The 26,263-nt window shown below is 44.6% G+C and overlaps 1 protein-coding gene across 2 annotated transcripts in view; it reads left to right on the forward strand.

The window, feature by feature from the left end:
- GOLGA1 (golgin A1) overlaps positions 1-26,263 on the forward strand; it is a 109,916-nt gene that overhangs the window by 13,673 nt on the left and 69,980 nt on the right. The window contains exons 3-4 of one of the 2 annotated variants that reach the window (XM_040323026.1): positions 2,786-2,876; positions 25,927-26,001. In XM_040323026.1, the coding sequence (XP_040178960.1) occupies positions 2,786-2,876; positions 25,927-26,001 (166 nt within the window). The remainder of the gene's footprint in view (positions 1-2,785; positions 2,877-25,926; positions 26,002-26,263) is intronic. The other variant, XM_040323027.1, reaches the window with a different exon arrangement.

Consider the following 26,263-nt stretch of genomic DNA (forward strand, 5'->3'; position numbering starts at 1 on the left):
TTCAGTGTAGCATGTGCTAGTAGGCAGAATTAAAAACTTGGCAGAAAACAACATTAACCACTTCCATACCAGGCACGCACCTTCCCGCCGAAGCCAATTTTCAGCTTTCAGCGCTGTCGCACTTTGAATGACAATTGCGCGGTCCTGCTACATTGTACCCAAACAAAATTTGCGTCCTTTTTTCCCCACAAATAGAGCTTTCTTTTGGTGGTATTTGATCACCTCTGCTTTTTTTTTTTTTTTTTTTACGCAACAACTAAAAAAAATTTTTTTGTAAATAAGTAAGTTTTCTCTTTCAATTACGGGCACTGATATGGCGGCACTGATGGGCACCGATGAGGTAGTACTGGTGGGCACCCATGAGGTGGCACTGATTGGCGGCGCTGGTATGCGGCACTGATGGGCACTCATGGGCAAATTTTCCCGACGGAGCATGCGCAGTACGTTCGGCGTGGGAACGCGCCTAATTTAAATGATCCACGCCCCCTACGGGATCATTTGAATTACGTGCGCTTACGCCGGCCCCTTTTACGCTACGCCGCCGCAACTTTACAGGCAAGTGCTTTGTGAATCAAGCACTTGCCTGTAAAACTTGCGGCCGTGTAACGTAAATGTCATACGTTGCGCCGCCGCAGTTTTGCGCGCCCCTACCTGAATCTGGGCCATTGACTCATCCCCTTTGTTCCTGCTGTGTTCAGACAAGTCCTACAAAGACTCTGTCTGGGAGGGTGAGTCTAAACTAAAATAATGTGGTTGCATAAGTGTGTACATTCTCTTATAACTGGGCAATCCTACATCTTATGCGGTTTTCTGTCTTTAAATGACATGTAAAATAATTTTGAAAGTTCCACAATAAAATGAATCCAAAAGATTATAATTTACCTGCGTGCGTGTGCGCTCGTGTGTGTGCGCTCGTGTGTGCGTGTGCGCTCGTGTGTGTGATCGCTCTGTTCTCAGTGTTAGAAACCAGCAGGGAACAGATCCAGCATCGGACTGATGCTGCATCCACCTTGGTAAGTATAATTCTGAAAAAAATAAATTCCATACATAGAGCTGCGAATCAAAATCGCAATCTTTTGCCCTTCCCGATTTTCAAAACGGCATTTCAATATTCTTTCTAAAAAGTGCAGAGAGTTAGAAACAGCTTGTTAAAAATTAAAACAAGAATCCAGGCAGCCTGTCAGGTTTTTATCAAAACACAGTGAATAAGTAGTAACAAAGTATCTTTTTGTTCTTTTATCAAAGGAAAGAACTGTAAATGAGTGAAGTTTAACCATTTAAAGACCAAACCTTTTCTGACATTTGTTGCTTACAAGTAATCATAATATATATATTTTATATATTTTTTTTATCAGAGACCCTAGAGAATAAAATGGTATTTGTTGCAATATTTTATGTCACACCGTATTTGCGCAGTGGTTTTTCAAACGCAATTAGGAAAAAAAAATTGTTAAAGCGGAGTTCCACCCTGAAAAAAATGTTTACACCAAAAATCGAAAAAAAAAATGAAAATTTTTTTTTTTTACTTACCCTAAATAGCTGTTGCTATGCGGGAGTGCCGAATCTGCCTCTTCATCTTCCGCGGTAGATTCTCTTCCTCGGTTTCTTCTTGTGAATGGGGCGCGCTGCATTCTGGGAGCTGTGTGTATCCCAGAAAGCAGCCGGCCCATTCACAAAGCAGCGCGCTGCTCGCGCAGTGGGAAACTGTCTGTTTCCCTTACTGTGGATGGCGTCGCTTGGAGCTGACAGGATGGAGGATCGGCCTCGGCGGGGGCCGACATCGCTGGCGACTAGGATGGGTAAGTGTCCTTATTAAAAGTCAGCAGCTACAGTGTTAGCGGACCTCTGCTTTAATAGCTAGATTCAGAGACGCTTACGCCGGCGTATCGGTACATACGCAGACGTAACTCTGAATCTACGCCGTCGTAAATTTAAGCGTATTCTGGAAACCAGATACGCTTAAATTAGGCTAAGATACGAGCAGCGTAAGTCTCCTACGCCGTCGTATCTTAGGGTGCATATTTACGCTGGCCGCTAGGTGGCGCTTCCATTGATTTCGGCGTAGAATATGCAAATGTGCTAGATACGCCGATTCAGAAACGTACGTGCGCCCGGCGCATTTTTTTACGTCGTTTACGTAAGGCTTTTTCCGGTGTAAAGTTAGTCGAACAAGTATGGACGTCGTTCCAAGGTCGAATTTTGAAATTTTTATGTAGTTTGCGTAAGTCGTCCGTGAATGGGGCTGGACGTAATTTACGTTCACGTCGAAACCGATACGTCCTTGTGGCGTACTTTGGAGCAATGCACACTGGGATATGTCCACGGACGGCGAATGCGTCGTTCGTTAAAAACGTCAATCATGTCAGGTCACGAATCATTTACATAAAACTCTCCCCCCTGTTCCTCATTTGAATTAGGCGCGCTTAGACCGGCCCATTTACGCTACGCCGCCGTAACATAGGAGGCAAGTGCTTTGTGAATACACCACTTGCCTCCCAGACTTACGGCGGCGTAGCGTAAATACGATACGCTACGCCGGGTCAAAATTAGGCCGCCCTACCTGAATCCAGCTATAAATGTATTAAAAACTAAACGGTAAAGCTAGCCCAATTTTTTTGTATAATATGAAAGAAGATGTTACACCGCGAGAATCGTGATCTTTACTCTAAGCAAAAAAAATTTGATTCTCATTTTAGCTAGCAGCTGTACCCATACATCTCTTCTCCATAAAACTATTTTTTTTAACCCTTTTTTTTTTTTTTTTTTTTTTATTCTGCTTCCACAGGCATCAGATGGCAGTAGTTCCCGTGACGATCTGCCTTATCAGATCTCCAGGAGAAATAATCAGATCCGTAGGCTGGAAGCCAAAGTATCAGGTATGTAACTACAGTATCCTGTTCTTGAACATGTAGTTTGCCTTTGTTTTAAAGCTGTATTTTGCACTATATATATATATATATATATATATATATATATATATATACACAATTTTAACAGGTTGGAAGGTAACATTAATATGTTAGGTCTTTCATGAACAAAATCGTGTTTGAATTCCATGTAGGTAATAACAGATTGTTCAGGGAGCTTGTATGTATGCTCTCTCTACATATGAATGTGTATGTTTATCTTAATGGTACAGTACAGGACACAGGCTGGATATTCATAGACTCTGGTTTATAGGCTGGTGCATTCAAGTCACTAGCAAAGCTTTGCTGTTCATTTTCCCAATCCCCCAGATGTCCCTCTCTAATCCTACTGTGATTGCTCAGCTTTTTTCTAGTCTTCTAAGTTGATTTAACTCCTCTCCTCCTTACGGAGAAATCATTCTAAGATGAATTTATTATTTTTAGTTCAGATTCTTCAATTCACTCTTAAGTCAACACTGTCTTCTAATACAACAATAGAAGCAGTGCAGCTGGGTCGCTACAACCTTGGCAGCCAGATCCAGACCCAACACCATGGGCACGGCCTGTAATGTTGCTTCAGGCACTGGATTCTGCTTGGGAACTCACCTTGGCCAAGGTGTCATACACAGACCCAGGGCTGTGGTCCATCCCTATGGAACTCAGGCCCTGAAGACCCCTCCGGTGCTATGCCCACTGTGATTGTCGAAGCAGGGACCAGTGAAATGGGACAGGTAAGATGTTATCACCCTGATGCCGCTTACACACGACCATTTTTAATGGTCTAGAAAAAACATAGTTTTTTTCGACGTGATTCTTGTCAAGCCTGCCTTGCCTACACACGATCGGGAAAATAAAATGCTCGAGCAAAGCGCGGTGACGTACAACACGTGTGACGTCACTATAAAGGGGAAGTTCCATTCAGATGACGCCACCGTTTGGGCTGCTTTTGCTGATTTCATGTTAGTAACAGTTTGGTGAGAGATGATTCACGCTTTTCAGTCTTCGTGCTTTTCAGTCTGGTACAGCGTGTTGAATGTGCTATCTCCATTACAAACGCTAGTTTTATCAGAACGAGCTCTCCCGTCTCATAACTTGCTTCTGAGCATGCAGGTTTTTTTTTAACGTCATTAAAGCCTACACACGACCGTTTTTCACTACGTGAAAAACGACGCGAGCATGTAAAGCATGTTCTAAATTTTTGATGCCCATTTTTCACGTCATGAAAAATGCTCTGGAGCCTACACACAATCGTTTTTAACCACTTAAGGACCGCCGCCTGTACATATACGTCGGCAGAATGGCACGGCTGGGCAGATGGACGTACCGGCACGTCCTGTCCATCTACCCAACCAATGGGTCGCGGGCGCGCGCCCGCGACCCGGTCCGAAGCTCCGGGACCGTGGAACCCGCGGATCCGATCGCCGCTGGGGTCCCGCGATCGGTCCCCGGAACTGAAGAACGGGGAGAGCCGCGTGTAAACATGGCTTCCCCGTGCTTCACTGTCGCGGCTGCATCGATCGTGTCATCCCCTTTATAGGGGGACACAATCGATGATGTCACTCCTACAGCCACACCCCCCTACAGTTGTAAACACACACTAGGTGAAACATAAACCCTTCAGCGCCCCCTGTGGTTGACTCCCAAACTGCAGCTGTCATTTCCACAATAAAGAATGCATTTTAAATGCATTTTTTGCTGTGAAAATGACAATGGTCCCAAAAATGTGTCAAAATTGTGCGAAGTATCTGCCATAATGTCGCAGTCACGAAAAAAATCGCTGATCGCCGCCATTAGTAGTAAAAAATAAAATAATTAATAAAAATGCAATAAAACTATCCCCTATTTTGTAAACGCTATAAATTTTGCGCAAACCAACCGATAAACGCTTATTGTGATTTTTTTTTTTTTTTTTTTTAACCAAAAATAAGTAGAAGAATACGTATCGGCCTAAACTGAGCAAAAAAAAATTTTTTTTATATATTTTTGGGGGATATTTATTATAGCAAAAAGTAAAAAATATTGAATTTTTTTCAAAATTGTTGCTCTATTTTTGTTCATAGCGCAAAAAATAAAAACTGCAGAGGTGATCAAATACCACCAAAAGAAAAGTCTATTTGTGGAAAAAAAAGGACGCTAATTTTGTTTGGGAGCCACGTCGCACAATTGTCAGTTAAAGAGACACAGTCTCGAATCGCTAAAGGGCCCTGGTCCTTTACCTGCATTTTGGTCCAGGGCTTAAGTGGTTAATGACCATTTAAAAACATTTAGTTTTTCACATCATGAAAAATGGTCGTGTGTACGCGACATGAGATTCGACCTTTACTATAGACACATGCCAGGTATAATGCGCATCTCCATTACTTGCTTTACAATTATTATATGTATCCTGAATAGTTTTTTGTTTAAAATATCAAGTGACTGTGAAACGTTTATGAATATTTGTTTTCAGATACAACTTGACAAACTTGGTGCTAAAATTCCACTACCCAAAGCTTGTGCTGTCCATACACATATAGCTTTTCGTTTTGAATACTTTGTTTTAAGAAAGTTTGTTCAATTTTCTAATCATTAATGGGGTCAAATTAACATTCGTTTTCAACCACAGGGATGGGAAAATTCTGAGGAGCAGAATAGAAAACTTTTCTTGATAAAGAAAATTTCAGACAGAGTATGTGATTTTCATTCACGAATTACATTCATTTTAAAATCGAATGTTAAAAGCAAGTGAAAATTTTTTAACGACATTCGCCCATTCATCGAATGTACAATGAATTTTCATACAAATATTCGAACGAATGTACTCGCTAAAAAAATCCCATACATGTATGTCCAGCAATAGTCTCGGGTTGATGATTAGGTTTTACATCACACCACAGTTATTTAGGTTGGAAAAAAGACACAAGTCCATCCAGTTCAACCGTAAAAATAAAAAATATCATACAATCCCATATACCCAATTCTACACCCTCAGTTGATCAAGAGGAAGGCGAAAAACCCCAGCAGAGCCATGATCTAATTTGCTACAGCAGGGGAAAAAATTCCTTCCTGATCCCCCGAGAGGCAATTGGATTTTCCCTGGATCAACTTTACCTATAAATGTCAGTACCCAGTTATTTTACTCACTGAACTGAAACTCAATTTATAACATTTGTATCGTTTTTTTTTCTGAATTCTTGGTTGTTATTCTGTCTATCATTTTAAAATAAACATATGATAGCAATTGTAGATATTTAATTTCTTTGTAAGTGTGCAAACTTACAAAATCTTCTGGGGATCAAATCGTTATTTTCCCCATCTATGGTCTATGAATATCCAGCCTGTGTCCTGAACTGCACTCCAAGATATGGAATTTTGCCTTACCTGTATATTCCATTTTTTTATTTGGGCCATCACTATGGTCATTAAACCACATTCCTATATTCAGAAGTAACAAGTATGGACTATCTATGACTGGGACTTTTCAGATGCCACAATGATTTACAATTGAGACATAACTTTGTAGCTATAATATCTCGCAAGACTCCAACCGAGTAAAAGCTTGACTGTCTGCCAAACCTCACAAATAACATTTTACAGATATATCAAAGTGGGTAAGTTGCATTACAATCAATGATGGGGTAGGTGGCTGACTCAATAGTTTCTAAAACCGTTTTGATCTGCTTCATCAGGAGCTGCTGTAAGCTTGTGTATTTTTTTCTAAAAAAATAAACAACGTGTGTGAATTTTGAGTAGTCCCGGACTGATTACAGCTCGGCTGAAAAAGGGTTGTAGGAGGTGACCTAAAAAGTGGCGTTTATATGTCTAGCCCGTGATAGACAGTGTTGCTCATCTTCCTTTAAAAAAAGTAATTTGTTACAGTTACAAATTACTTGTCCGAAAAAGTAATTGAGTTAGTGACTCAGGGCCAGATTCACAGTTATCTGCGGCGGCGTAACGTATCCCCTTTACGTTACACCGCCGCAAGTTTTCAGCGCAAGTGCCTGATTCACCAAGCACTTGCGTGTAAACTTACGGCGGTGTAACGTAAAGCCGTCCGGCGCAAGCCCGCCTAATTCAAATGGGGTGTGTACCATTTAAATTAGGCGTGTTCCTGTGCCGAACGTTCTGCGCATGCTCCGTTAGGAAATTTCCCGACGTGCTTTGCATGAAATTACGGCGCCCCAACGTATTGTTTGAACGGCGACGTGCGTTACGTCGTTTCGTATTGCCCGGACGTCTTGCGCAAAAAAAAAAATTGAAATTCGACGTGGGAACGACGGCCATACTTTAACATGGCTGTTCTAAAGATAAGCCATGAAAAAGCAGGCCTAAGTTTGCGACGGGAAAAAACGACTAGCGACGACGTAAGAGATTGCGACGAACGCGCGTATCTTCGTGGATCACCGTAATCAGCTAATTTGCATACCCGACGCTGGAAAACGACGCGAACTCCACCCAGCGGCCGCCGGAAAATTACACCTAGGATCCAAAGGCGTACGAAGCCGTACGCCTGTCGGATCTTAGCCAAAAGCCGTTGTATCTTTTTTGTGAATTACAAATAAAGATACGACGCGGCAAATTTAAAAATAAGCCGGAGTATCAGTAGATACTCCGGCGTATTTCCTCTGTGAATCTGGCCCTCAGTTACTACATTGGCAAAGTAATTAGTTACTCAGCAAAGTAACTGGTTATGCTGGTGGGAGAAGCCATCCCCGCAAGGAGAACACAGCGATTTACCACTAGTTACTATAACGGCTGCTAGCAATACTCGCATGTAAAATGCGACAGACGCGTTGTACCCAAGTTGATCGATCAAAGGTGTTTTCGATCCTAGCCAAAATAAAATTGTATACAATCAGTCGATCAACTTGGATACATTCAGCTTGCCCATTTATGGTTTGAATCTCAGCTGGATCAGCATGAATTCGAATCCGTTATGGCTGGCTTTATTGTCTCTAGCAGGTTTTTTTAAGGAATACGGTATTCCAGATCAGATGTGGATCATTGGCAAAAAAAAAAGGGCACACGTAGGTATGCAGCTATTCATATGGCTTATTTATTATAGAATTTAGCCTTCAATGTCAGGGTTGATAGGTTACTGCTGACTGTATCATTTTCAGTAATGCTTCCCTTTGCGACACACAATGTACTGACACGTATATGATTATATTTTGGCTAGGATCGAATACACATTTGGCTGGATCTAAAAACTGCATGACCTCCATGCCAGACACCAACCTTCACTCTCCACCCTGACATACTGACATATGTACTGGCTGGATTGCGGCTCCTCCTCAATCTGTATTCACACATCTGATTTCTTCACAACTTCCTTCCCTCAGAGATAACAGCCTGTTGGATGGCCAAACAAGCTTTGTGTATACTCCAAGTGGTAGGGAATCCTCAGACCTCCAGACAGCAGCCTCCATATAAAATAACTCAAATGGAATCCATCCATCCATTTTGAGACAAAAGCAAAGGAGCTCTCATGGTGTAGTATTTTGTTAAAATCAATTTAATATAAAAGGTAAAAAATTACTCACAAAGCCAATACGACAAACGAGCAGTATAAAATATCACGAGTGAGTGCGGCACTCCCCCCACCCTCCCCTCCACCCTCGCTGGAAACTGTGAGTGACGATAAAGCCTTGGTAAACCTGTAGTCTGTTGTGCTGCTGTGTGGGAGCTGGATTTGACAAGCCTTAACAATACCTTGGTAATACTTGTATTCCGCTGGAAGCTGGAAGCCCTGGAAGCTCTGGAAGCGGGAAGCGGCTTACAAACCCTGGTGGCAGTGTGAGAGTGCTTTTTTCCCCTCTCCATCTCCAGGTCCCAGATGAGAGAGAGAGAGTCGCGTGTGCCTCTCTCTCTCTCTCTCTCCTCCTCAGTCCTCTCTCTGACATTGTCGGCAGAAGCAATTACTCTGCTGCCATCTAGTGGCGGTAGATGTAATTACGGTAACGCCGCCCAAGTAATGGGAACGGCGTTACGATGAAGGGGAAGAGTAATCAGGTAGATTACTCGTTCCCCTCAAAAGTGGCTGCGTTACGTAACAGCGTTTATTTTAACGCCGTTACTGACTATACTGGTGATAGACGGGTACCCGTATCAAGTTATATGTGTCACTTAGGTCCCAAACTGCATGCTTTAAACCCCTTTCAAACTGAGGCGTTTTTCAGGTGCTTTTGGGCTAAAAATGCCGCCTGTAAAGTGCCTGAAAAAACACCTCCCCTGCAGTCCGAGTGTGAAAGCCTGAGTGCTTTCACACTGGGGCGCTGCAATGGCAGGACGTTAAAAAAAAAAAAAAAGTCCTACACGCAGCATCTTTGGGGAGGTGTACCGCTCCTCTACCACTCCTGCCACACACGACACATTTTACCCTTTATTCGCCAACTAGCGGGAGTTGAAAGGGCCGAATAGCGCTGCTAAAGCTAGTGGCATTTTACCGTCAACGCCCGCCTGCCCCAATGTGAAAGTGGCTTAATTTAAACGGAGTATGCAGCGCGTCATCATTACTTCCAAGTCGGGATCCACCAGCTGCCCTGATTGATGGCAGTCTCTGCGTATCAGCAAGCCGCTGAGACACTGGGACAGCCTCTCCATGGCTCAGCGCTCCAATGAGCGTGGAGAAGCAGAGAGGAAAGAGGCTGACTGACAGTCGGCCTCTTTTCTCTCAGGGAGGAGTGAGAACCGAGCCATCGGCGATGTTCGTTGGCTTGGTTCTCAGTGCACAGATGCCGGGGGACAGATGGAGCGTTGGTCTGATGCTCCATCCACCGAGGTAAGTATGAATCCCCAAAAAACAAAAACCCATACTTCTTCTTTAAAGCAGATTTGTCTTATTATTAGGGCCGAAACAACTAATCAATTAATCGACAACGAATTGATTATGAAATTAATCGATAACAATTTTTATAATCGATTAATCGGCCAGTAACATATTGGGGTTAAAAAAAAAGCACAAAAAAGCAAATCGCTACTGTAAATATTACTTTCACTGTCCCACAGTAAAATAATGAACCCCTTACAGTAGCGATTTATTTCCTCTTTTTGTACTTATTTTTGTTTTTTTAACCCCATTATGTTACTAAACATCTCAGGCCTGGGTCACACCTCTGTTTTTTGGTGCTTTTTGCCGAAACACACTACAGTTAATGTACATGTTTCCCTATGGGACACGTTCACATGCATGATTTTTTTTCAACTCCTGCGTATTTGGAAAGGGCAAGGAGTTTTTAACGCAAAACGGTGCTATTTTTTATTTTTTTTGGTTCAATATACTTCAATGGAGAAGCTGCAGAAAAGCATGTAATGTGTTTTTGCGGCAATTTGTGTTTTGTAATCTGCCCAACAACAAATTGTCCCAAATTTTTTTAAAAATGCTAATTTTTTTAAGACTATTATCCGATTTAATCAAAACAATAATCGGCCAACTAATCGATTATGAAAATAATTGTTAGTTGCAGCCCTACTTATAATGTAGACATGTGAAGTTAAGAACTGTTGGTGATGGTCGATGCACATAATGTGGAAGCATGCATGCCAGTAAAGGGTGGTTGTCCATTAGAGGATGCATCCGACACAGGAACAGCTAAGGGGTTTTGGAGATTCCCTGCTTACTCGGGTGTAATTAAATATTCTGCTGCACCTTGCTCTTTTTAGTCAGAGAATCTGTTCTCAACAGTTCCAGTCACACCAAGCCAGCTATATGTTGCAAGTTACAAAGTAGGTAGGGTTGAATAAAGTCAATAGTCCATCCAGTTTAATCTGTGTAGGTGTACATGTGTCAATGTCGAGAATAATTTCCCATATGCCTGTATGTTGTTTTCACTAAGATGCACATCCAGTTTTTTAAAAATATCAATACTCCCCACTGACACCGCCAATTGTGGAAGAGAGTTCAAAGTGTTGTAATTCAGCAGTTAGATAACCACTCATGCGGAGCTAGATTTGGGCTGTGATAACTCGGTATTCACACACATTTTTAGAGATACACAAGCTAACAACAACTCCTGAATGTGCAGCAGCTGGCGTGCGATACACAAAATGACATAGAAATAGAAACAAAGCCACGCCATAAACAGTATGTTATGGTAAGCGGCCTCTCATTACCGGTGAAGGGTTCACTAATTACACATATCCAGTCACTTTGGTGGTGTGAAGTTTTATCTGAGAAATTGTCTGAAGGAACCTTCTACTTTGAGACCTGTGTTTACAGCGGGGTATTAACCTCACTATATGGACTGATTTGATTCAAGGGTGTCCTGTGTTTATTAACTCTTTTTATATGGACTTGACTAGGGGTGCAACGGATCAAAAATCTCACGGATCGATCCTCGGATCAGGAGTCACGGATCGGATCATTTTCGGATCAGCAAAAAAAAAAAAAGTCCCTTTTCATCGGTCCAAAAAAAAATTATATATATATATATATATATAAAATCACACACACACTTTATAGTCATTGTCAAAGTTGTGAGTATAGATCGAGAGAGAAAAAGAGGGGAGGTTGTTTGGGACTTTAAAGGCACTAGTATACAACAATATAAAAAATATATATAAATATTTATTTTGACAGATTATATTAATACAAATTGTACAAAAAATATACAAAACAATTGGGACAAACCCCACTAATCAGATTGATCACAGGACCATTTGTCTAACTGGTGGAGTCGTAGTCTCGACCGGTTTCGCAGTATAAAACTGCTTCTTCAGGAGAATGTCTTAATTTGCCAGAGTGATCGTGGATCGGCTGGGGCGGTGGCCCCCTAGGGCGCACGTGGGGGATAATAGGAACGGGCTCGTCCAGGATAATTTAATCAACTTAATTGATTGATTGATCTATGGTCAATCAACCAGGCCCCAAGCAGCCTTGGTTTGTGTTCACTGATCAAGACATACCTATTACTTTATAGTCATTGTCAGAACTGGGGGGAAATAACATGCAGTAGTAGTAAATAATCTTGCTGTAAAAACAGCAAGATTGTACTTTTAACAAGTCCTGTCCAAACAGCCTCTTTAATCCACCCTTGTGAATTGCTACTGTGCTGAGTGCTCTTTTTTTTTTTTTTTTCCCTCTCCAAGTCTGCTTGCCAGAGCCCAGTGCACAGCATGACATGCCTCCCCGGGGAGGCGTGTCACGCTGGGCTCTGGCAAGCAGACTGGGTGGAGCAAGATGGCCGCTGCTCCGGAGCTAGGCCGAAGCCGGGGACTTTCCTAGGCCTAGGCTCCGGAGCGCATCGCGGGGTGTGCCGATCCGAACGGGGTGACCCGTTCGGATCACGGATCGGTGACGATCCGTTGCACCCCTAGACTTGACACATATACACTTCTGGCAATCACTATAGTTTACTGTTTATGGCGCGGCTTTGTTTCTATAACAACAACTCCTGATAAAGCAGATGAAAATGATCTTGGAAACGTGTAGCGATATCACAGATTGTAATGCTACTTGCACACTTTGATGTATTTATCTGCAAATGGATTTTAAGGGGTTTAGGTGGTATTGTTTTTTTTTTTTTTCTTTGATAATCCAGTCTGTGCTTTACTTTGAGTCTTGCGTTTTTAAATAGATTTGTACAAGTGATATTTTAACATATTTTAAAATTATAGGTTTGTAAATTATTGTGGCATCTGAAAAGTCCCAGTTGTAGATTTATATTTGTTACCTTTGTTTTTGAGTAGTAGAAGTCTTGGTAGAATTATGGTGGTGTATCAGTGTACGTACATACTACTTTGTAAAATAAAGGGATTTCTTTATCGTCCGCTGAGGGACACAAGAATTTAGTAATTCTTAGACATTTGTGTTATACTGATGCCTACAGAAGTTTGGGACACTGGCAAGCAAGAAAACAAGTTAAGCCAACCCCTGTATAGCCCCTGCTCCAACCATCCTGCTTCAATGTTTGCTAGTTTCCTAGGAGGTTGGATGCCCTTTCCTGAGTTCTGCTGAGAATTTTTTTTCTCGAATTGTCTTTCAAGACAGCACATGTGTGTGGCTTTGCCCACTTAAAACGAGAAACTCAAGCTTGTATCCAAATAAAAGAGCTCCAGATACTTTTTGACATTGCCTCTTTGTTTTTTCGACCTAGCAGGAACAACTTTACAAGTAGTACCTTGTGCTAGTTTACAGGGATCCTCTCTGGAGAATATAATTCTTCTAGTGATTGGTGTTTTTTATCTTTTGTTCCTCCTGAGGTTTCCTTTACCCTATCTTGGAAAAGCAACCATCCCTCTTGGTTTTTGTGGACAATATAAAGCACGGTCTAAAGTAGCAACAGGACCTGCTCTGAGAATGCATGGTCTGAACACTCCTCGGTCTATGCCTTTTTTCGCAGACATGCCTCTGCTATGTGACCCACCCAGACTTTTTTCTTCTACAAATGATGCATCTCTCTCTGGCCCTTGTTTACACTTGTGCGGTCTGATATAGTGCACTCTCACCCTTTCATCCATTTTTCAGGAGGAGGATGAATGTGGCGGCAGTGTGTCTACCTGACACTGTGCATGAGTTCAGTTGCAAAGGTCCCTGTTCCAGAGGATGCTCTTCCAACGCTTAAGGGGGGTGGTTGACGCCTCTGGATTTGCTATATTGCCAAAGCCTCTGCCCAGCTATTAACGTCAGTAGCTCATGGGCTCTATAGGGGTAAAATATATAGGCCAGGGGGTGTGCAGATTTCAAGAAAAAAAATGCAGTCCATTGTTTTTGCCTGGATGGGCCTTGTAGTTCATTTAAACACAAAGCTCTGTGTATGAATGATGCAGCCGTGTGGGCGAAGCCCCACACCGCCAAGCTGCTTTCAAAAACTGGCAGCTAGTATGGGTGAGCTTCTACCCATACTGCTGCCATGGGGAACATGTAACATGCATGGCAAGGGAAAATCCCTTCTGAGAAAGCATGGGAATTGGACGACTGCGATTTCAGCCAAACATATACTAAAACGTGTGTTGCCTTCAGCCCCATAGCTAAAAAAAAAAACAAAAAACTAATTGAGAGGCTTTTATAATCAATTCCAACTTTGGCCAAAAAACACATTGTGGAATAGGTGTAAAAGGTAAGGCCACAGCCCCTTCATTGCAGCAACTAGATCATTATAGCTAAATATTGGACAAGAGATCCCATATCTTAATCTGTTATGTGATCTACCTTTTTTAGAAGAGATCTTCTCTAGTGCAAGTTGATGCATTCTCTACATTGAGATAAAAAAAACTTTCCCTGTTCGTCTTTCAGGACAGGTACTGTAGAGAGACACAGGCTCCTCCCCTCTTAGGAAACACCGCCTTCCAATTAAGGATTTAAGCCTCATCCTCCCTCAGCTCCTCAGTTTATGGTGTTTCCTCCGGCAGGAGACACCGCTGGGGCCGAGAGCCAGACAGCTGGGGAGGCTGGGGCTATGTTTTCTGAGGAGGGGGGTCCTGGACTCTCTTTTTCTCAGTCCTGCAACTACCTGATTGGGCTAGTGAGCTCTAAAATCGAAGGTACCTGTTGCGCTGCGTGCCTCGGCGTTCTTGGGGAAGTATTCGACCGAGGGGGTCCTTTTCCTTTCGTCCAGGGGGGCGCTGCAGGCGGCGTGTCGGCTCCCTGTGTAATCACACAGCTAGGTCAGGAGCTGAGACCGGCCGGATGACGGGTGACGTCAGATCCGGAAGGGGCGGGCACTTCCGCCGGATACGCGTCTTCTAGGCCCAGACGCGGCAGAGGATAAGGACCACACGCCAGGCTGGTGCGGCCTACGCTTTTCAGCCGTGGGGACGGCATTCGGAGCGTGTCCATCGACCACAGCCTAGACCGGAGATGTCGGAAGCAGAGGCTTCACACGCGCCTCCGGAGGACAGCAGCACCAGCCACTCTAAGGTAGGAACCCTGGGGTGGTGTTCCTTTACCTTCTTTTCAGCTTCACTGGTGTATTCTCCTGGTGGTCGGGGGGTGAGGTAGTGTGTCCCTTGGTGATGGTTGGCTAGGGGGAAAAAACACTCCTGGTGGTTTGCTGTTTTTAAAAGAAACGCTGATAGCCTCTCATACCTGCTCTTGCTTTTTACTGTGTTTTACAGAAATCCACAGAAAAATCGGGTCATAGCTCCAAGAAGAGGTGTCCTTCCTGTAAAACTTCTTTAGGAGAGACCTGGAACAAAGCACTGTGCAGACGCTGTATTGAGGGGTTAATCAGGGAGAAAGAGGCAGAGCAGGGTTCTGAGCTAGCAACTACAGTGAAAGAGCTTACCAGCACTTTTCAATCTTTTAAGGATCTGTTTGCTGGTTTTCAGTTGCCACAGAGTAGCCCTTCTCCAGTGCAGCAGGTTAATCCACCTGGTCCTGTGGTACTTCCCTCCGTAAGTGGAGAGAACCCAGAGGACTTCAGAGAGGACGCTGAGGAAGAGCGAGATAGTGCCGCTTCTGACTCCCAAGGGGAGTCTGAAGGGGAAGGGAAGGAGGGGGAACCCTCAAGGAATTCCCGATATAAGCTTTCCCTTGAAGAAGTGGATGACCTCTTAGGGGCAATCCACGCTACGTTGGGGATCCCTGAAGAGAAAAAAGCACTATCGCTCCATGACAGAATGTTCATGGGCTTAGGGGAACAAAAGAAAAGAGTTTTCCCGGTCCATGAGGTCTTGGTCCAGACCATCAAAAAAGAGTGGCAGGATCCGGAAAGGAAACCCTTCCTTTCAAATGCATTGAAGCGAAGATTTGCCTTTTCTGAGGAAGAAGCCTTAGTTTGGAACAAAATTCCCAAATTAGATGCGGCATTCTCACAGGTGTCCAGACACACTGACTTGGCGTTTGAAGACATGGGGGTGCTTTCAGACCCCATGGACAGAAGAATGGATTCACTTCTGAAGAAATCGTGGGATTCTTCACAGGGGAATCTCAAGCCTGCCATGGCAGCTACAGTGGTAGCTCGCAACATGGAACATTGGCTCACGCAATTGAAAGCGCACATTGAAGCAGGGACACCCAAAGAAACTGTTTTGGCCTCTTTTCCTACACTACTGAATGGGGTAGCGTATCTAGCAGACGCATCAGCAGAGTCTATACGCATGTCTGCGCGCTCTGCGGCCTTGTCTAATTCGGCAAGGAGAGCCTTATGGCTCAAGACATGGCAAGGGGATAGCGCATCTAAGGTTAAATTGTGCGGTATTCCCCTCACAGGAGACCTGCTGTTTGGACCAGGTTTGGAGGCTGTTCTTGACCGAACAGCCGACAAAAAGAAAGCCTTTCCCCTAAAGAAAAAGTTTGGGGGACAGGCAAAGAAGAAGTTCTGGTCCCAGAAGAAAGTAGAAACCCCTAAACCAGAAGGGAAAAGGAAGTTTTGGGGGCCGAAAGGTAAGGGGCGCGGAGCAGCGATTTTTCGTGCTCCTGAACAACCCCAAAAACCACAATGACGAAGTCAAGGTGGGGGGAAGATTGGGGGCCTTTCTCCCACAATGGGAAATGATCACCAGCAATCAATTTGTGCTGGGGATCATAAGGCGAGGATACAAATTAGAATTCTCAAAGCCTCCTCCGTTAAGACTTTTGATCACCGAGCTACCAAAATGCAAGGAGAAATCATTAGCTCTTCTTTCCTCCCTTCAGGAGTTGGAGGATCAGGAGGTAGTGGTTCGGGTCCCGACAGAAGAGACAGGCAGGGGCTTCTATTCCCACATTTTTGTGGTTCGCAAACCATCAGGGAAGTTCAGACTTATACTGAATCTGAAGCCCCTGAATCTCTCGGTCACTTACAAAAGATTCCGGATGGATTCAATTTACTCAGTAAAGACCCTTCTCCCCCCCAATTGCTTTATGGCATCAATAGATCTGAAGGATGCCTATTTGCACATCCCTATAGCAGAGGGTTATCAGAAGTTTCTGAGATTGGCAGTAAGGTCCAAGGAAGGGACATTTCACCTCCAGTTCAAAGCCCTTCCCTTCGGGCTCTCCTCTTCCCCCCGCATCTTCACCAAAGTTATGGTGGAGGTCTTGGCGTTCCTTCGTCTCAGAGGGATCTCAGTGATAGCGTACCTGGACGACCTGTTACTGTTTGCAGGGTCACCGGAACAGCTGTCCCAGGATCTCCGGGTAACAAGAGAGGTCCTGGAAAGCCTGGGATGGCTTTTGAATCTGGAGAAATCCAGTCTAGTGCCATCTCAAAGGGTCACCTTCCTGGGGTACGAACTGGACTCAACCAGACAGATGGTCTTTCTCCCAGCAGAAAAAATACAAAAAGTAGACAGGGCAATGCTACTTCTTCAGGGCAGCTCTCAGCTCACAATAAGGAAAGCCATGTCAGCCTTGGGTCTTCTAACTTCCACACTTCCGGCGGTACAGTGGGCAGGGTTGCATTTTCGTCCCTTACAACTTTACATCTTAAGTGTCTGGGATCGCGATCCCGGGGTCCCTGGATGCTCTAATTTCAGTACCGATTCAGGTCAAGAGAGCCCTCTGGTGGTGGAGGAAGGGGGCGAACCTGTTACAAGGGCTGGAGTGGATTTGTCCAATATCCAGGACAGTAACAACGGACGCCAGTGGCACAGGATGGGGAGCACATCTGAATTCTTCTCTGATGCAGGGTACCTGGGAAATAGAGGACTCAAAGAGATCCTCGAATTGGAGGGAGCTGAAGGCTATAGATCTGGCCCTCAGAGCCTTTCAAAGAGATCTTCAGGGTCATCATGTCCGAATCCGTTCGGACAATTCCTCCGCAGTTGCCTATATCAACAGGCAGGGGGGCACCAGGAGCCAGTCCTTGTGGAAGCTGACAGAGTCCATCCTCAAATGGGCAGAGACCAACATTTTGTCTCTTTCTGCGATTCATCTGAGGGGGGAGCAGAATCAAGTCGCAGATTTCCTCAGCAGGAAAAAGCTGAGGGAGGGCGATTGGGTCCTGAACCAAGAGGTTTACGAAGTGATCACTCAAAGGTGGGGAATACCGGAGGTGGATCTGTTCGCCTCAAGGGGAAATACCAAGACACGGCTATTTTTTTCCCTGAACAGGTGGGACGGAGCACTAGGGGTGGATGCTTTAGCACAGACCTGGCAGTTCGTCAGGTGTTATGCTTTCCCCCCTCCGGTTCTGATTCCAGCAGTCTTGAGAAAGCTGCAAAGGGAAAACACAACGCTGATTCTGATTGCACCCCATTGGCCCAGGAGACCATGGTTTTCCATTCTGAAGAGTCTATCAGTAGAACCTCCTTGGATTTTGCCAATCCGGGAAGACCTTCTTACTCAGGGTCCAGTCTGCTGTCCGCAGGTGGAGAGGTGGAACCTAGCAGCCTGGCTTCTGAGGAGGAGCTGCTAAGAAACGAGGGCTTTTCAGAACGACTAATAGCAACCCTTCTAAGCTGCAGGAAGAAGGAGACGCAAGCAATCTATCTTAAAGTTTGGAAGCGTTTTAACAACTGGTGCTTGGAAAGCTCTTTCAAGGTTCATAGCTCGATAGCAGTATTGGAATTTCTGCAGGCAGGAGCAGACAAGGGGCTGGCCATTAGCACACTGAAGGGTCAGGTCTCAGCTTTGAGTGTTTTCCTAGAAAGACAGTTAGCATCTGACCCATGGGTTTCTAGGTTTTTTAAGGCCTTGAGTAGAAGAAGACCAGTTAGAGCCCCCAACTTCCCAGTATGGGATCTTTCATTAGTTCTACAGGCTCTTACAGAGGAACCGTTTGAGCCGCTAGAGAGTAGTACTTTAGAGGTGATCACACTCAAGACTGTATTCTTGGTAGCGATCACCACCGCTAGAAGAGTGAGTGAACTCGAAGCCCTGTCAATTAGGGCGCCCTTTTTTCAGATTTTTCCGGACCGCATTATTTTTAAGACGGATCCGGCCTTTTTACCGAAGGTATCTTCTAATTTTCATAGAAGTCAAGAAATCACATTGCCTTCTTTTTGTTCGAATCCTGTGAGGGAACAGGAACACAAATTTCACAGTTTAGATGTAAGGAGGTGTGTCCTACAATACTTAAATAGCACAGAGCAGGTCAGGAAAACTGATTCTCTTTTTGTTTTATTTTCGGGGTCCAAAAAGGGGTCCAGAGCCTCTAGGCGCACGATAGCCAGATGGTTAAGATCGGCCATTATTCAGGCATATGTATCTAAGGGGGTGGAGCCTCCACAGGGTATTAAGGCACATTCCACCAGGGCTGTAGCAGCTTCACAGGCAGAGTGTGCTGGTGCTTCCCCGGAGCAGATCTGTAAGGCTGCAACATGGTCTAGTTTCTCGACTTTCGTGAAACACTACAGACTGGACCTGCTTTCGACCAAGGATCAAGCCTTTGGACGCAAAGTACTACAAGCAGTGGTCCCACCCTAGGGTAAGGTGCTCGCTTATCCTCTCTACAGTACCTGTCCTGAAAGACGAACAGGGAAAATTGGGGTTACTTACCGGTAACATCCCTTTTCCAGGAGTCTTTCAGGACAGCACTGGTACCCACCCTTTTTTTCTAGGGGTATTTCTGAAAAACTCATCATACAAGGCCGTCAGGTAAGATGAAAAGTGATATTTATTTGACGTGTTCTTGTGTCTCCCCAGCTGGCCGGAGGTACTCTGGAAAAACTGAGGAGCTGAGGGAGGATGAGGCTTAAATCCTTAATTGGAAGGCGGTGTTTCCTAAGAGGGGAGGAGCCTGTGTCTCTCTACAGTACCTGTCCTGAAAGACTCCTGGAAAAGGGATGTTACCGGTAAGTAACCCCAATTTTTGTGCATCCCCCTCCCCGCCCCACCTTCCAGCAGGACACCGATCCTAAACATCCAGCCAGAGCTACAATGGAATTGTTTTAGGTTCAAGCAGGGGTGCCCAACCTTTTGAAGAGCGAAGGCCACTTAAGCAACTTAGTAAACGGTCACGGGCCACAATGAGCGGAGCGGGCAGATGTCTGGTCTGTGTCTGCTCTGCATATGCAGATCGGACACGAACACACCCACTCTACTGAATGGGCCCTCTTATACGATCCGCCCAGATGGAAGGGGGTGGATCCCCTTTATTATTTTTTAGCGAATTAATGGTAGGCGGCTGTAAATGGACACAAGTCTGTCTACATCTGCTGCTCCATAGAAAAGAATGGAAGGTCCGATTGGGTTGAACCGATCGCGTGAAAGGGGCCTAAGGCTGTTGCTGTCCCAGGCAGAGTGCATTAGGTATCGCTCCGCCTGTGACAGGAGCCGGTGCTATACAGGAAGCATTGGCTTATGCTGCTCTGCTCCACAGCCGCTTGCATCCTCTACCACCAGCTTCATTCACAACACTGATGCTCTGGGATGGCGGGTCAGCAACCCACGATCTTGGCTGGCCAACCTGCCATTCCAGAGCAGGAGGTCAAGGGCCACATCAGGGGGCTCCGCGGGCCACATGTGGCCCCCGGGCCACTGGTTGGGCACCCCTGGGTTAAAGTATTCTTGTGTTAGAACGGCCCAGTCAAAGTTCAGACCTAAATCCTATTGAGAATCTGTGGCAAAAAATTGGTGTTCAGACTCTCCATCTGACAGAGTTTGAGCTATTTTGCAAAGAATAATGGGCAAAAGTTTAATTCTCTAGAAGAGACACTTGCAGTTGTAATTTCAGCAAATGGTGGTTCTACATAGTATTGACTCAGGGGGGCTAAATACAAATGTACGCCACACTTTTTACATACTGTGTCCCAACAACGCGGGAGGTAAGTATGAAATGTTTGTTTTTTGTTTTGTTTTTTAAACATGTGGGTTAAGTACCGTAACCCCCTAAGGCTTGTTTCACACTGCCGTGACTTGGGATCTGACTTATGAGACCCCCAAGTCGCATTACATGTGAAATCTCATGTTGGTCAATGAGAGCCCTCTTAAATCGCACTACTGAAGTCGCTCCGACTTTAGAAAAGGTTCTTGTACTATTTCAAGGCGACTTCTATCCAACTTGTACACATAGACCTTAATGCAAGTCACCTCCAAGTCAAATCCTCATCCATATTAATGTGATATGGCCCTGATATTACAGGAAGATTATGCATGCATTCCTGAAAGTCACTTCTAAAGTCCCATCAAAGTAGTTCTCAAGTCGCCAGCAAATCACCAGGAAGTCATCTGCCAAAGTCGCACAGTAGGTAAAAAAAGTGCATTTTTTTTTGAGCCTGTAAACAATTGCACCAGTGATCAGCAGATCACTGGTACCGTGCAGGTCTCCTGCAGATCTGTCAATGTATCTGTTTGCCTGTACATACCAGATATACACTGACAGGAAGAATCCGTGAACTACGACAGCGCCTTGGTAGTTCATTGGGAACTTAAAGCCAAAAGCCGCAAAGGATGTCGGGGCATGTAGTTCATTTGCACACAGAGCTATGTGAATCATTGATGCGACCACATGCACGGCTGTACTGCTGTCATGGGGGGGGGGGGGGGGGAGAGAATTGGGCACATGTTGCATGTTTCACCCTAAAAACAGGTGAAACATGTAACCTGTTCCCAAAGGTGAACTTGTCCTTTAACCACTTGCCGACCTCCTCATGTACATATACGTCAGCAGAATGGCACGGACAGGCACATCCACGTACCGGTACGTCCTCTGCTTGACGTGGGTCAGGGGTCCGATCGGGACCCCCCCCCCGGTACATGCGGCGGTCGGTAAGCCTCGGGCTGCGATCCGGGACGACGGCGCGGCTATTCGTTTATAGCCCCCAGTCGCGATCGCTCCCCAGAGCTGAAGAACGGGGAGAGCCGTATGTAAACACGGCTTCCCCGTGCTTCACTATGGCGGCGCATCGATCGAGTGATCCCTTTTATTAGGGAGACTCGATCGATGATGTCAGTCCTACAGCCACACCCCCCTACAGTTGTAAACACTCACAAAGTGAACCCTAAATGTTACAGCGCCCCCTGTGTTTAACTCCCAAACTGCAACTGTCATTTTCACAATAAACGATGCAATTTAAATGCATTTTTTGCTGTGAAAATGACAATGGTCCCAAAAATGTGTCAAAATTGTCCGAAGTGTCCGCCATAATGTCGCAGTCACGAAAAAAATCGCTGATCGTCGCCATTAGTAGTAAAAAAAATAAAAATGCAATAAAACTATCCCCTATTTTGTAAACGCTATAAATTGTGCACAAACCAACCGATAAACGATTATTGCGATTTTTTTTTTTTTTTTTTTTTACCAAAAATAGGTAGAAGAATACGTATCGGCCTAAACTGAGGAAAAAAAAAAATTTTATATATGTTTTTGGGGGATATTTATTATAGCAAAAAGTAAAAAATATTGCATTTTTTCAAAATTGTCGCTCAATTTTTGTTTATAGCGCAAAAAATAAAAACCACAGAGGTGATCAAATACCACCAAAAGAAAGCTCTATTTGTGGGGAAAAAGGATGCCAATTTTGTTTGGGAGCCACGTCGCACGACCGCGCAATTGTTAAAGCGACGCAGTCCCGAACTGTAAAAAACCCTTGGGTCTTTAGGCAGCATATTGGTCCGGTCCTTAAGTGGTTAAGGCTTGGAATTCCATTGCCATGCAGGGACATTGACGGTGTATTTCAGCAGGTGTAAGTCTAAGGGCACCCCAAGACTTGCATGGATTCTCTCTTTTCTGCATTTGGGTCTGAACCAATGCTTTGCCCTTAGCACCATTAAGGGCCTGATTTCTGCTCTAGCTATTCTTTTAGAGATCCCTTGTACTATTATGATCAAGGCCATTGTTTGCAGGGTTTCGCACGTGGCTTCTGCTGAATTGTTTCTCCCTCCCTGAATTTTGAATCTGTTTCTATATCTTCTTTGACTATCCTCTTGGTCAGGTTTGTTGTTCTGGAGGGTCCCAGGATGGAAACCAGGGATGACAATAAAGATCGGGCACTACCCCTTTCCTGTCAATGCTTCTCCACTTTAGCCATGAGTGCATCGTGGGAATTGCATACTCAGGACTCGGTTTTCCAGGTTTGTAAGGCTGCTACCTGATCTGTTTATTTTACCTTTTGGACATTTCAGCCTCTTCTGATACCTGCTTTGGGCTCTGTTTTATAGCTCTTTAGACTGCATTCCCCTGTACATGTCGGGTCTGTTTGCCTGTGTTGCTGGGCTGGCCACCTCTCAATTGATGACCACCTGTCAATTGGAATACTTTTGGGCATCCCATTTTTTATAATAATCCTGTGTGACTTGGTGAATGGTAAAGAAAGAAAGGAATAGGATCTTTTGTACTCTCCTTAAAATCTTTTTGCATTGAGGGTCTGTACTTCTAGACATTGCCCTCGGTACTGTTTTGCTAACCTAAAGCGGAGTTCCACCTAAAAATTGAACTTCCTCTTATCCCACTCCTCGCCCCCTTACATGCCACATTTGGCATGTAATTTTTTTGGGGTGGGAGTGGGGGCTTCAGGAGAAGGGGACTTCCTGTCCCACTTCCTCCTTCCGCCTAGGGGCTGGAAAGGCGATTAGCTTAATCGCCTTTTCACAGCCCCTCCCTGTAGGCGAGCGCCTGTCCAATCGGACGGCGCCGCTCGCGCATGCACACTGCCGCTCGCGCATGCGCAGTGGGTGCCCGGCCGTGAAGCCGAAAGCTGTCACTGCCAAGTGCCCACACTAAGAATGAAGACGCTGGCCGGCGAGGGGGGGGGGGGCGAGGAGCGGAGCCCTGGCCGGCGCGTCGCTGGAGCCGTGGAGTCAGGTAAGTGTCTGTTTATTAAAAGCCAGCAGCTACACTTTTTGTAGCTGCTGACTTTTAATAAACTTAAAAAAAAGTGGAAAACCCCTTTAAGCATGCTGGTGCTGGGGTGTGTTATGCCCTATGGTCTGCCCTATAGTTTTATTTTCCAGTGTCTAATCCTCCTGTAGGTGCCAGTATTACCCAATTGTTCACAAATCCTGTGTTCCTCAGTATATTCAGAGAAAACAATTTTACGGTGAGTATAGATATCCTATTTTCTTTAAAAAAATGTTTAAATTGTTTAATACCCAGCAAACTGCATGTAGTTGAGTTATGTGTATTTTAAAGTCTGGCCAGAGCTTCTATTTTAGTTTGTTGTAGACTAGAGTGAGGGACATTTGGACCTCCTGTTGAGTTTTTACATCTATCCAGGTCACCGTTAGAGAATTTTCTTTTCACCGACTGTGATAACCATTTTACAAGACGGGGAATGAGGAAAAATCTGGAATAGAGAACGTGTTGCATACATTGTAATTCTGCTTCCTTGACTCCCAAGGGCCCATCCACACACCATGGGAAGGTAAATGGCTCTTGGGAGATGTACTCAGTAAAATCTGGCCTAGGGCACTTTTTATTTTTTTTATCCCTCCTTCCAGCAGTGTTGCCAACCTACCAGATTGAAATTTACTGACACAACACCCAAAATCTACTGGTACAGACAAGCTTTTACTGGCATTTCCAAAAGTTAAAACATTACAGTTTTAGGCGCAAATTTATAGTATTTAGGCTACAAACAAATACAATATACAATAAGCAATATGATTTAAGGTAGATAATAAGGCAATAACATATTTCTTATTTTATTTTTGATATAATAAGTAAGTAGCTCAGGGACAGAAGACAGGAGGGCAAGAAATTAGAATGGGCACACACGCACATAAAATTGACTCTCACAGTGACACCGACAGCAGTGTGTAGCAGCACAGATAATGAGACCTCCCCGCCACGTCCCAGTGACAGTCTCACTCCAGTCTAAATGGTCCTGGTCCCATCCTGCCTTGCTTCCATACCGCAGACCCACACACGAGGATCTGGCCACTACGGCTTGGCTCCATTGCACCATGACATCACACGACATGTGATCGAGCCTCCGCCAGAGCCGCTCGATCACACTGTAGCAGGCACTTGGGTGGTCTCAGCCAGCTCCGGACCAAGTCAAGCGTCACAGCCATATTTTTTACTGAAAAAGCAAAAAAGCAGCGCCCTCTAAGCGTAGCAATCTCGTTTTTAATGATAAAAACTGATAATGCGTATAAAGGTGTCACTCGCAAAGAGATAAAATACATGGGCTTATCTGTACGTGTTATCGTCTGCTCAGGCATCTGGAGTGCAGCTGCTCCGGATGGTCTTGGACAGGCGTCTCTGTGTATAACACACTACCATCAACCGCGGTGGCGGGATGGTAAACCTCCGGTGCTAGGGTGCTTCGAACGTGCGCACCTCCCCGTGACCTGTACCCGGAAGTGACGTTGCACCGCTGTGCTCCACGGAACGCTGTCCCCTTCTCCCTAGCATCGGAGGTTTACCATCCCACCACCGTGGTTGATGGTAGTGTGTTATACACAGACGCCTGTCCAAGACCATCCGGACCAGCGGAGCAGCTGCACTCCAGATGCCTGAGCGGACGACAACATGTACAGATAAGCCCATGTATTTTTATCTCTTTATGAGTGACACCTTTATACGAATTATCAGTTTTTGTCATTAAAAAGGAGATTGCTATGCTTGAGAAGGCGCTGCTTTTTTTCTTTTTTGCTATTTCAGGTTTGCTCCTACCTGCAAGCTGGCAGCCCTCCTCGCGAAAATACTACACTACTGCTTATATGAACTCGCTTTATTGGACTAAAACACAAAGTTCTGAGATCTTTTTTGGTTTAAAGATCGGTGTCCTTCCCTTTCCCTTTCATCGCCCTCATTCCTTCCTTCTTTTTAACCAGTTATTTGCTAATTGATCCGGAGAGCGCTTGATCCATCCCCTTTTTTTGTGTACATATTTTTTACTGGCAGGAGAAAATTTCCTGTTTTTTACTGGCTGCCAGTAAAAATACTGACGGTTGGCAACACTGCCTTTCAGCAGCTGCCCTGCAAGAATTTTGGAAACCAGGTGATGATATCATCGTAGTGAGTAATGAAAGTTGTTTTTACTACTTGAATGGGGTAAAATAATTTAAGTTTGGCTATTTATAACATAACCATGTATAAAATTGTTTCTTGTTTTTTATGTCTATACCTTTAGTGGTGTCTAAGTGAAATGATGCTAGATGTGACTGTCTGACCTTTTTCCCTACTCATTTAATTTTTTTTTTCTGTTTGGTCCTTTGTGCTGTCCTTTTTTGTTGCTTTTCCCACTTTGTCCTTTCCTGGTTTTTCCATTCTGTTTGTTTCCACCTCCAAAGATTATGCAGAACAGGTCCGCAACCTGCAGAAGACGAAAGAAAAACTTGAGATTATTTTAGAAAAACACCAGGATTGTACGTATCTAAGTAGTCCCATTGTCCTTTTATGTGTGCTCTGTCCTACCATAACCATGCAATCTGTCCTTATTACAATTACAGGAGCAGACGTGGCCCAATACTCGGCTGTTATCATTCGTCTGAAATGGATAAATAAAAAGCATTAGAGTAGCTAAACTGACCTTTCCTGACAAAAAAAAAATGCTGCTCCATGCTTCTCTCTCCTCTGGTTAAAGACCAAAGCCTGAGCACTTGGTCATTTGATGTTGGTTAAAGGACA

The sequence above is a fragment of the Rana temporaria genome, chromosome 9 (assembly GCF_905171775.1).
Source record: "Rana temporaria chromosome 9, aRanTem1.1, whole genome shotgun sequence".
Taxonomy (NCBI): Eukaryota; Metazoa; Chordata; class Amphibia; order Anura; family Ranidae; genus Rana; species Rana temporaria.